Source organism: Orussus abietinus, unplaced genomic scaffold (assembly GCF_000612105.2).
Source record: "Orussus abietinus isolate OABI.00-Male unplaced genomic scaffold, Oabi_2.0 scaffold139, whole genome shotgun sequence".
Taxonomy (NCBI): Eukaryota; Metazoa; Arthropoda; class Insecta; order Hymenoptera; family Orussidae; genus Orussus; species Orussus abietinus.
In genome coordinates this window covers 36,165-48,342 of record NW_019394303.1, presented here as the reverse complement: position 1 = coordinate 48,342, position 12,178 = coordinate 36,165, and the positions used below count along the sequence as shown (strand labels likewise).

The 12,178-nt window shown below is 43.0% G+C and overlaps 1 protein-coding gene across 1 annotated transcript in view; it reads right to left on the bottom strand.

Moving 5' to 3' along the window:
• The window catches only part of LOC105700673, a 50,969-nt gene that overhangs the window by 7,429 nt on the left and 31,362 nt on the right, over nucleotides 1-12,178 (bottom strand). Inside the window, exons 6-7 of the mRNA XM_023435073.1 lie at nucleotides 3,025-3,174; nucleotides 52-194 (exon numbers count right to left, since the gene is read on the bottom strand). Coding sequence (XP_023290841.1) covers nucleotides 52-194; nucleotides 3,025-3,174 — 293 coding nt within the window. The remainder of the gene's footprint in view (nucleotides 1-51; nucleotides 195-3,024; nucleotides 3,175-12,178) is intronic.

The window sequence follows — 12,178 nt, the reverse complement described above, 5'->3', positions numbered from 1 at the left end:
CAGTTTTTTTAATCGTTCTTAGGATCTTACATCATGTTGGGGAGTACTCACCGTGTTGGTACCGTCGACAAGATTCGGCTGTCTACCGAAGCCAAATTCCTTCTTTCCAGAAAACACCTCGTATATGAGCTTGCCATTGAAAACTGCGATTTTCGGTTTGTACTTCCGTAGCTTCTCCAGTAGTATGTGGCTTCCTGCAGAAAGAAGGCATTTATTATTCCACATGTCGCAAAGATTTAACTCTTAATTAATTGTGTGAGAGTTCAAATATATTTGAGCGGGAAACTAGTTGGGTCGAATGATGAGCGTTTCTTTTACTTGCTTCTATTCCATTCGGTACGTATACTGTCTACGTAATTAATAAGAGGTTAATGAAGATAGATCGACAGCAGGATGGAAACATTAATATTTTTCTACCAATCATAAACAGCAGATATTGAAATATACGACAACCATCCGTTATCCGACATTAGTTACTCTTTGTTAAATACTTAACGGTGCAACAGAGATCGAGTTAACCCCTGATTAAATTTGAATAATGGATTAATTAACCCGAATCAGCAATACTAATCGAGGTTGTTTTAAAGTATTTTATTTATTTACTGTTTATTAGATGAGGTCCAAATTCAAATCCGGCGCCAAATCTGGGCCCTTCGGTTACGTCATCTCTTACATATTTTTCCAATTCTCTTAACGCTGCTGCCATCTTTCGGACGAACCTCGACCGACGCTCTCTTTTACTTTTTCGCGATTCACAGTCCCACCGTTCGAATTTTCAATTTCCTTTTCCCTTCCATAAATAACCACTTATATATATTTTTTTACGAAATTAAGATTTCTTAAAATTCCTTCAAGAGTATCCAGTGTTAGCTCCAGAGATATTTCTGCACGTGTGCCTAAAGCTGTCTCGCTAAAAAGCGTCACGTGACATAGTGTGACCTTTCGGCCCTAACCTGTTCGTCCCTCTTGGTTAGTTCGTCAGTCGATTGCGAAGTCGCAACGTGAGTGCCTCGTCGGCTGGTCCGAATTTGTTCCCGATATTAGGAAGAAAGGTCAGTCAACTTAAAAAGTTCGTCCCTACACGAAGAATCGATCGTTATTAACGAAAGATTCGAATCATCGGTTGGTCTTCCTGAAGTCTTCCTTACGAGACGTTCGCCGGTGAGTAAGACATTCCATTTTCGAATTTCACTTAGCTTTGAGCGTGAAGCTATAAATCTGGTATTTTAAGTAGGACCGTTGCGCGTAATAATTTATTTGTAGAAAGTGTTCATTGGGTTATGTCAATTATGTACGTGAGTACCGGCGAGGAGACATAACCTTTCTTAAACGGAATATCATTGAGTTTGTTTCACTTTTAATCAGTTCCACGTTAACGAACAAGTGTTTGGTCGTATCGATTTAAGTAGGGCAAACAATGGATATGTCGACTCGCGAGATGTATTGTTTTTCATTATTACGTGCAAGGTCGGGAACCTAACCTAGCGCGAGCACGAGATAAACATAAACGTTTTTGCGGATGGAAATTCGTTTGACGACTGTTCGATTGGATTAAATCGATTATCCAAATGGAAAGTTAATCGAGCAATGGCGGTTAGTTCTTTGTCATGTGGAAGCAGGCAATGCTAATTCATACGGAAGAATCTGCAAAATAAAACGCCGGCCGGCTCGGTTTTTCTGTTCGGCCGGTCTAGCAGAAATTCGGTGCCCTGATTGGCCATGGCTCCGCCAATCATGGCCTCCAACAATGGTCTACTGTTCGCGCGCGTATTTTTAAGATCCTCCAAATGAGACGCGGCGCTTTCGCTTATCTTCAAAGAAATGTATTATTCCAAATCATGTATTTCAAACGAAACAGGGTCTAACTAAAATTTTTTTAATACTGCACAGCAGATTTGTATCAGATGACCAATATAATTTAGTAATAAGTGAACGATAAAGTGCGTATCTATTAAGGCACTCTTCAGCTATGCAGCATTAATTCTAAATGCACGTCGCTTTTGATATATGCAATTTGACACTCTGAGATGTTTTCGATAAGGGTACATTCTCGTGTAAACGCGCGAAACAAGTTTTATACGTTATATACGTTATGGTAAAAAAGAAGCACTGAACATAAAATACGAAAACAGGCACATGTGGGATCTAAAATTCAAATCATTGAAAAATTGACGAAAATAGATCGTTAAACAAGAAGTATCGAAAAACGATGACTTTATTTTGAAAAATAAAGTTGACTGAAAAAACTTGCTTGGACCAAAACTCTGAGGAAAAAATCGTTTAAACGCGTACCCTCTTATCAAAATTTCCCGACATAGTCCTCGGATCGTTTATGGTTATAAAACCTTTATCTTTTCGAATTTCTTTCCGAAATATCCACATGATATTCTAGAAATCTAACACTGTTGAGATTTATGAAAAGAAACGAAAAACGATTTTGTTTAAACCTTACACGAGATGTACCTTTAACGGTACGGCCGAGTAATCCGATCGTATGTACGATGACGTAATGGTATAGAGATATAAAAGTGTGATATACACATACCAAAAAGTGAAAATATTGATAAAACTTTTCTCCAAACAGGGTGCACCAAATTATCTAAAACTTTAACAGGTGAGGCTCTGAGAAAGAACGCGTTGCCCATGAAATTTCATTTTTCGGGGGAAAAAAAACCTCTTTTTGGTTCTTGTCCGAGATGAGTACAGCATTTCTTTTCGAAAAAAGGAATTTCATGAGCAGCGCATCATTCCTCAGGGCCTCCATAATCTCCTGTTTAAGTTTCAAGTAATTCGGTGCACCCAGTTTGGAGAAAAGCTTTATAAATATTTGGACTTTTTGTTACGTATATATCACACTTTCATATCACCTTAATGGTCCATCGGGAAAGAAGACATACGGAGGGCCCGCAGGGGTGCAGGGCGATATTAAGATGTAACTTCTGAAATCCCTCCCTCTCGGGGCGAGCCTAATTTCTCCCTAGGGGAGGCGAGCATTAGGGAAGTTGGGGAGTTCTCGAGACTGACCTTCCTTGATCTCCTTTCTCGTGAGATCGGCGCTGCCCTTGGTGGCGCGGGCGACCATGTTCGTGAACCCGATGCCGAGGCGGAGCAACTTGTAGTCGTCGTCCGCGGTCAACGGTTCCGGCGTCAGTCCGCTCAGATGGAGACATTTCCCTGAAAGTTATATGCAATTTGAGAAACGGGGTATCGATCAATGCAGTGTCATTAGGTAGGCAAGAGGAACCTTATCAAGAGAGAAACCCTCAACGCGGTGCGAAGGTATACCGTATGGAGTAGCTACTATCAGTAACCAATAAACAAAGCGAATTTTCTGTGTCCGTGGAAAGTAAGCTTAGCTCATTGGTTGCTGATACCTTTTTCCTGCTGACAGCGAGCCTGTCTGAACTAGGCTTGTATCTTAAGGTGATATGAAAGTGTCATACGTACATACCAAAAAGTCAAAATGTTTATAAAACTCTTCTCCAAATTGGGTGCATCGAATTATTTGAAACTTCATCGCGAGGTTATGTAGGCCCTAAGGAAGAACGCGATGTTCGTGCAATTTCATTTTTCGAAAGAGAAAAAAAAAAGATTTGCATTTATCTCGGACAAGAACCAAACGCAGACATTTACATGGGAAGAATGAAATTTCAGGAGCATCGCGTTCTTCCTTAGGACCTCTATAATCTCGTGATGAAATTTCGAATAATTCGATGAACCTAATTTTTTTCCTTTATAATTATTGCACGGAAACGACATGCAGTATGCTATTTAGTACAATACCCGATATAGTTCGTCACGGCTGTCGGTATAAATACAAACGTCTGCAATGTAGGTATTTAGAGGGACCTTTTTTACCAACGTCGATGAAATTTCTCGACGTGTTTCACTCCACCTTAAGGCTCTTATTTTTCTCCGTGTACGTCGACATTTTTATCGGTTCTTGTATTCATTTCTCAACGAAAATGACTTTGACGAGACGACGGTAAAACTCGGCTAGAGGGCCCTCGAAATCGAGCGATTCGATCAGCTGGGTAAGGTAAACGAGTCGTCGCGCTTTCTTGGGAGAGGTTTCCAGGGCGTGGGGGGCCGCGTTCGGGGTCGGCGTCGAGGAAACAGGAATTTACGACTCCGGAGTAAAGTTTGCGTCGCCGTGCCGTCCGAGTCCGGCGACCTCCGAAGGTCCTCCGACCTTGGAGGAACTTTCCGAACAATGTTCCCTCCGCTCCCCTCCGATGCTCGGTTCCGCCCCTCCCGCCCGGCGGGACGGCGCGACGATCGGGAAAGTTCCCCGAACTATCGAGACCCTGGAGGCGACGGGGTCGCAAAGTCGCGCCGACACGTCGCGCAACGTCGCGTCACGTGGCGTCGTCTCGGGCGACGTCGCCGACCCGGAACTTCGGGCGCGTCCGTCCCTCGGGGCGGCATCGCGCGCGCTGCTTTACCGACCGAGTTTCGTCGGATGTAGACGCCCGTCGTAGTCGGTAAATGCGGCGAAAATTCTGGTGAGATGTCCATCTTCCCTTAGGTGGGACAACGATCGAGAGAGTGTATTAGATCGATATTAAGTTGCGGATTTATCCGTCTCCTAGTGGCATAGAATATTTCCGAAATATTTTCTAGTAATCTTTACTAGATATCTCCGGCGACAGATTTCTTGAGATTTCTCGTGGATTTCATTCGAAGATGTCTAAAATATTTGTTGATAATCTCAACGGCACATTTAGTCCTAATAATTTAGAAACGCGTATCGAAATTAGATTTTTTAATTTATAAACATATAATAAAAATACATTTTGTACCTTGCGATTGTTATCGAACATCTCATTTGGTATCGAATAACACGACAAATGTTTGCAATATTTTCGCTCCGTTATTTCATTATGGGAGGAAAACGTGTGATTTTGATTTTAAATATCTTCAAAACGTTTATAATATTCGGCAGATAATATTTAAAATATGTTTATATTAAAATGAAACGAAACGTTGTGTGTGTCTATATGAAAAATATGAGGAAAACACGTGGAGTTAGTATTATAGAAATATTATAAATATAACATTCTAAAGTAGATGTTTTGTAGATATTTCAAATGTCTCTTAAAAATCAGGTAAAAATCTTCCTTCGTTAGGCGGCGCCACATTCGCTCGAAGGCCACTATTTGAATAAAGCGCGGGCATGTATTTACATACGTACAATTGCAATAAAGTTATATCATCCAAATAAAGAAAGGTAAATATGGACCGGAAGTCCATAATTCTGGACACGGTGCGAGTGCTGGCTTCGATGACCTGAACTTCGGGAACGCCGCGCTCCGTTCCGTTCTACCGGGAGTCAGAGTTCTTCACAACCGATGTCAATTTAATTTCCCGGCGCTTTAAATACGAAGCGCAGAATTCCCGGGTCGTCCGCCATCGCGATCGGGCGGGAAATGCGAAAGTCTCGGGAATAAACTGGGTTAAATATGGTAATAATTTCTTTAAACGAAATACCTAACAGAGCAGAACCGTGGATTAAAGGGAACCACCCCCAAGGCCAAAAACCGAAGAACGAAACAACAACGGATCAAGACCTATACAGAAACGAAAGCATAAACGCAATAATACGTGCTAACAACCCTGCAAAACCCTGGCTTAAAGGGGAACCCACCCAAGGCGGAAAACCCAAACGAAGAAGAAATACAAGGCGCCGAGAGCACCAGGGGTGGGCGACCCTTCATCCTTGGGTCGCGGGCCCCTGGCGACGCTCGGCGTCCTCGTCTCCCGGAGGAGGCGCGACCCCGTCGGCGAGGTCGAGGCCGGCGGTCCGGAGATCCTCGGCGCCCGCCCTCGCGCGCTCCCTGGCGCTCTCTGCCCGATCGATCCGCGGCTCCCTCGTCGGCAGGCCCCCGGACCCTTCGCTCCGCTTTTTCCCGAAGCGCGACCGTGCCGGGCGCGTTTCCCGGCAAAAGCGCCAGGTGGAAATCGATGCGCGACCCGACGGCCGGCGCCGCAGCCCCAGGCCCGGGGGATCGATCCCCTCGCCGTCCGCCGGCATCGCCGGCGTCGCCGGCGACGCTGCCGCGTCGATCCGGGCCTGACCCGAGCGCGACCCGGAGTTTGGGGCCGGATGCCCGCTCCTTGGGTGCAGCGGGCCGCGGTGTAGGGAACGTGCACGGACTGTAAGCCGCTATCGAGCGGATAGGCGTGCGACAACCCCCGCCGGTTCCCTTTTACCCCCCTTTCCGTCCCCCGCGAGAGGGGCCGCAGGGGAGGCTACACGTTTTCCCACACTCGCCCTCCCCCCGCCCCCGCCTCGCCCCCGGCCGCCACTCATTATAGTTACCACCCACCCGTCCTCCCGCTTCGCCCGCAACCCTGCTCGCATCCCTGCCGCCCTGCGTTCCCTCGGTCTTCCCGCGGGTCTCCCGCAGGTCGGCGCTGGGCTGCGACCTGCCCCTCCCCCTCCCGGGTCCGGCCCTTCCTGCCCTCCTAGCTCGTCCTAGCCCTTCCACCCGAGGACCAGCCCTGGATACCGGACCGCGGTTCTGGGCTCTGCCAGCGTTTCGCCGGGAGAACTCCGGGATGTTCCGGGAGGAAATCTTCAGGGCGAGAACCACCCTTCGGGAATCGCGGATCGACGGATAGTCGGTTCTGGGACTCGAGTCTCGAGTTTGTACGATCGACCAAGGACTCGAGTCTCGAGTTCGTACGATCACTTTTGCATGCGAAATTAACCCTGGGACTATTCACGAGGAAATCAGTGAAAATGATTTCCTTCTTTGAGAGCCGATTGCCTTTGATTTCGTATGATAAGCAACAATGCGGTTTTTGGTGTCAAGCGACAGTCGGCCTTAAAATTGTGGCAATTTTTTCGTGATTCCCAACGATTTCCAGGGAATTCTGCATGTGATTTCCAGCTGATTTCATTTTAAGGGAATTAAGAGTCATGATTTCCTGTATGAATCCCCCATCGAAGTTAACAGTCTCGTATAAGACTTTCATTTCGCAAGGATGCGACATTTTTCATACGAATCTATTCGCATGCGAAAAGAAAAACTCGCATGAACTCGAGAATCAGGTCTCTGTATATAGTATATATAGATATATTATATTATACAGTATAAATACGGGGTACGGTCCGGTAATGTGCGGGAGGTGGGTAAATTATATGTATCTTTTTTTTTTAAATATAATTTATTTATATTTGTGGGCTCTTCATGAGCGTATTCATGGACGAGGTAAAATGGATGTAGCTAAATAAAAATAAGGAAACTCGTTATTTAAGTAAGAAGCGACGGATGTAACATCGTGGAGTTTGTTACGTACGTTAAACCCGCAATTCCCTGTATACCCAGAGATCGGTACATCTCGGCGACGCTTTTATCTCTTATTATCTCGGCAGTTTGGCGATCGGTTCCCTTTATGATGCCGCGCCCCGAGAGGGAACTCCCGGAATCCCGTAGCCGAAGTTCCTCGGAAAAGTTCACCCAGTGAAATACTTTCATGGCCCGCAACCTTCGCCTTCGCTCTCGTTCTCAGCTTTTATGGACTTCCTTCTCTCATCTCCAGTTTTATGAACGCCTTTTTGCGCAGAACGATCCGCCCGGAAAAGAAGCTCGACGTCACCGATCGAAAACTGTCCGATTCGGAATTATCGATCTCCCGGGCTCGGATGAACCTCTTCCTCGTTTCGATTGCTTAATTTGTCGACAGAAATTTCGATTTCGGTTCAATGAGGATCTGGGTCTTCGGTTTTTCTTTTCCCGAGGTCATCGGAACGTTTCACTTGAGTCGAAGCTTGAAAAATTTCGAATAGTTCACTTTATACAAACTAGCCCTAAAAAAAAAAATATCTTCGAAATATATTATTCATACATTGAACATTGACGAAAGACGGAGTAAAACTAGTTGGGAAATATATCCGAAATCAGAGCTCGTTGCATTATTGCATTTCATATAAGGTCTTCAGTATGTGAAATTTAATGTTAGAACTTATGTTAAGGGGATGTGAAAGTCGCATGAAATTTTTCTCCGAAGTGGGTGTATCGAGTCCTTTCAAATTTTACAACGTGGATATGAAGTTTATAAGGAAGGTCTTGGTATCCATGAAATTTCCCATTTTTCTTTTTTTACAAAATACGTGAAATGTCTGTAAGCAAATTAAAAAAAAAATTGAAATTTCCTGGGTATCAGGACATTCCTTATCATCTCTATATTCACATTGTGAAGTTTGAAACTATTCGGTACACCCAGTTCGGAGAAAAGTCTCATAAACGAGACCTCTTTGAAACTATTTTCACATCACCTTAATAATTTATATAAAACTCTATTGCTAGGGTTAAACGTAAAGCGAAGAACGTTGAGGACGAAGCCAGGTTCGATTAGAGTACTTGAAAAGTTGAGGTTCAGATGAAGCCAATTTCATTTATGTCTTTCTTCTTTCATTTTCGCGTTATACTCAACCTTCTCGCGTGCGCTCATGAGATGTATGAGGTAAAAATGATCGACCGGATGTTGGGGGATTTCCCGGTTTTCTCCGGGGGAGGAATCATTTATTACGCGAGTTCTGACAAATTCCGCTTCTACATGAGAAAGTCTGTCAAATTAACTGACTCGTTTCAACGGAATGTCGGATGCGGCTCAAAGAACCGGCATTGATTTTGCTCAATCGCCTTCGTTTTTTTACACTTGATTTGCACCCGTTTAAGTGCCGACTTTTCGTGCCGAATGAAATTCCCTCAAAGGTGATGCGAAAGGCGCCGAGAATTTTAATCGGCGTCGATAAAAGAATTCTGGTATAACATTTAACCGATAGACTATCAACCTGCGTGCCACGCTGCCGACATTTATATTTATGTTATTGTCCGTTGCACATTGCATTGCGAATTGTCACTTCCACCTTTTCAAAATCATGGAGTATAGTCCATATGTCATTTCAGTGTAATGATTTTGAAAAGGTGGAAATGAAACTAAAAAAAATCCTTTTGATTCGTGATTGTTGGTAGTCCGATCGGCATTATGGAGCCATCTGCTGTTTCAGCAGCAACTCATTTTTTGTTCCGAGAACAGTTACGATGCACCTGCTGTCTGCGTAGTACACCTGAAATTCGCAAACTTTTTAGGATATGAACGTATCGAATGTATAACTTTCTGTGATCATGTTTTCGATTGAGCATGATTCTTAACACTCTCAGTTGTTACTTTAAAGGGATGTGAAAGTGGCATCTAATGGGTCAATTGTTCATGAAACTTTTCTCGAAACGAGATGTACCGAATCGTTTCAAACTTTAGAACGTGAATATAAGGAAGGTCCCGACACCCATGAAATTCTAAACGACTCGGTACAGTGTGTATGTAATGTATTATGTAAAATTTTACACGATTCGGTACACCCAATTCAAAGAAAAGTTTCATAAATGAGACATCTTTGACGTCTCTTTCATATCACCTTAAAGCCTTTTGGGATTGAATAATAGTACAAATATGTGACTCGTTTCTAATCTATGTTAAATTAAAAAATGTCTGTTTGGAAAATGCATTTTTTTTTGTGTCAGGAATGGTCGTAACACTTTCACTATCAGGTGTTAAAATTGCAGACGAATCCGTTCACTCCATCTTCAGAAAAGTTAATCCGCGCACCTGACCTTTCAAGCCCGCTTTTCATATCACCTTAAAATGAGTGATTTTCGATACGAGCAGCTCGTGCTTGAGAGTTAAAAACTTTTATTTCGCCAAATAGAATGCGCTCGTACTCGGAGATAAATGAATTCACCTTCGCGCGAAAAATTATTCCCTCTCGAGTGCTCGAGTCGACGTGAAATTTAAGGAGGCACTTTACACGAGATACCGACATTGCGGATGTACACTGTATGCTCTCGTTTGCACTCGAAATCGATTTCTGACGGTTTTTTTTTTCTCTCACAGGGCCAAAAGTAGATTTGGCGACTTTCGTGTTTAAGGTGATGTGAAAGTGGCGTCAAAAGGGTTTCGTTTATGAAACTTTTCTCCGAACTGGGTGTACCGAATCGTTTCAAACTTTACAACATGAATATGAAGACTATAAAGGTCCTGAAACCCATGAAAACTCCTTTTTTATAAACAAATTATTTATTTATCTTTGACGGAAACAACATGACGCACGTTTTCGATGTTTTACGATGTTTTGAAGACTTAGAATGGAAAATGAAGTGTTCCTGGACCTGTCTCGAACAATGTAGAACAATATTGAAATGGAATATTACTGAGTCAGGTGGGGAAATGTTTTCACCAATGATTGCAAGAAAATCTCTTGTGGATAACACACGTTTTTAGAACAAAAATTGAATTGCAGCTAAACGTCACGGATGACGCCGTTTGTCCATTGCAGTATAAATAATCATGAATCCACGGGATTTAGACAGTTTTACATCGATCTCTTTATCATTACTTTACCGAAATGACGTATGGAACGCTTCGTTTCGTATAATTCTCAAAGCAGAGTGTAAGAGACTTCAACGTAAATATAAATGTCGGTAACGCGACGCGCCAGCTTATGTTACACTTGAGTATTCAAAATGGAGTTACCACCAAAAAGGGTATTTTAATATATTAACGTCGATTAACTTTCTCGGAGCCTTTCATATCATTTAAATGCAGGTGTTTTTTTAAGTATAAGTAACGATGTAAACAAATTGTATGCAGTGGGCTGTGGCGGAGCATTGGGCAAACTTAAATCTCACATTTCCCGGGGCGAAACTTTCCTTCCCTTTCGCCGTGTTTCTCCCCCCTCTCCGAATGACGCACCCTGGGAAAAGTCCCAGAATCGCGGGGGTAAAGTTTTCCTCCGAGAAGTTCGCCCAGTGAAATACTTTCGTGACCCTCAACCTTGCCTGCCCGTTCTACCAGCTTTTACGACCTTTTCCCTTCTCCGGCCTTGTGGATCTCGTTCGCACCAAATGAGATACTCGGTGCATTGCGTTGCCACCTTGCGAAAAGGAAAAATTCGCAATACCATAGGTTGACGTTTTTAGTCACGCAATATTTCCCAAAGAAATGAATGAAATTTATTCCCGACATATTGTATTACCTACTTTGTCAGAAAGGTGTTATAACTTTACATTTTATTTATAAACTTTCATTCAAATTAAGTGCATGCGCTTTCTACAGAATTTCAGAAAATTATAACACGATGTTAAAGGGTTATAAATTTATTTAGAAATTTATAGAAAAAAAAACGACTCTTCTAAGTATCTACGTCACCGACGTTGGTATTTGTCCTGACAATTTTTTCTAATTATATTGAGTATTGTACTAAGTGGCATACTCCGTATGTCTCCATATGTTCAGACTTTGAAAGTGTCAGGAAAACTCTGAAGTGTTCAAAGTTTTTATAGTTCGATCCAATACCCTTAAAAAAAGGAGTCTTATTCAAGTCGAATGATTTGAGGGGGGTTTCAGTTCGTCTTAACGAGGGGTTGCAAAGTAAATTATTACACTATTATTAGAGTTTCATCGAACTGCTCCGAATAATTATGCAGTGCTGTTGAAAACGATGAAAACTGGAGCGCGGAATGGTCTGAAAAATATTTGATGGGATTTTTCTTGCGTCGCAATCTTTGCGCTTCGGCATCCATCTTCGTTTCTATCATCTCAACAGTGGAAGGATGCAAAGCACCCCCTAGGGATTCGCATCCGATCCTTTTTCCAGGGAGAATTGTCAACATTATTCTTTGTCCTCTGTCCTGAAATTCGGAGTATTTTCTCTTTGGTCGGACACGGCGGTGCACGTTCCAAGATCGCCGACATGGAGAACTCGCGTGAGCTTTTTTCAGGGATATCTCTTCGCGAGATGCAAGATGTGAGTGTAAACAGCTTGCAGGCTCCAGTTCTTCGATCGGAAGGTTCCCTTTGGGAAGAGCTTCCAGACCAGGAAACCGCACTGATAAAAATGCCCATGTAAATTTACATACTCAATCATCGGTTACTTTCATGCCAGAATAAATTGCAGTGAAATTATCTCTGTAATATCACGTTCAGCATCTAAGTTAAAGAGAATTATAATGTAATGGTACATCCACCTCGTAAATATACAATGTAACGTGTATTTGTACGTTATCTAATTTGGAAATTTCTCCCTTTTACGTTTTTCTATGTAAACCTTTATCTATGAGGTATGTACAAATGTATGTAAATTACCATCAATTTTTATCATTGCGTCCTG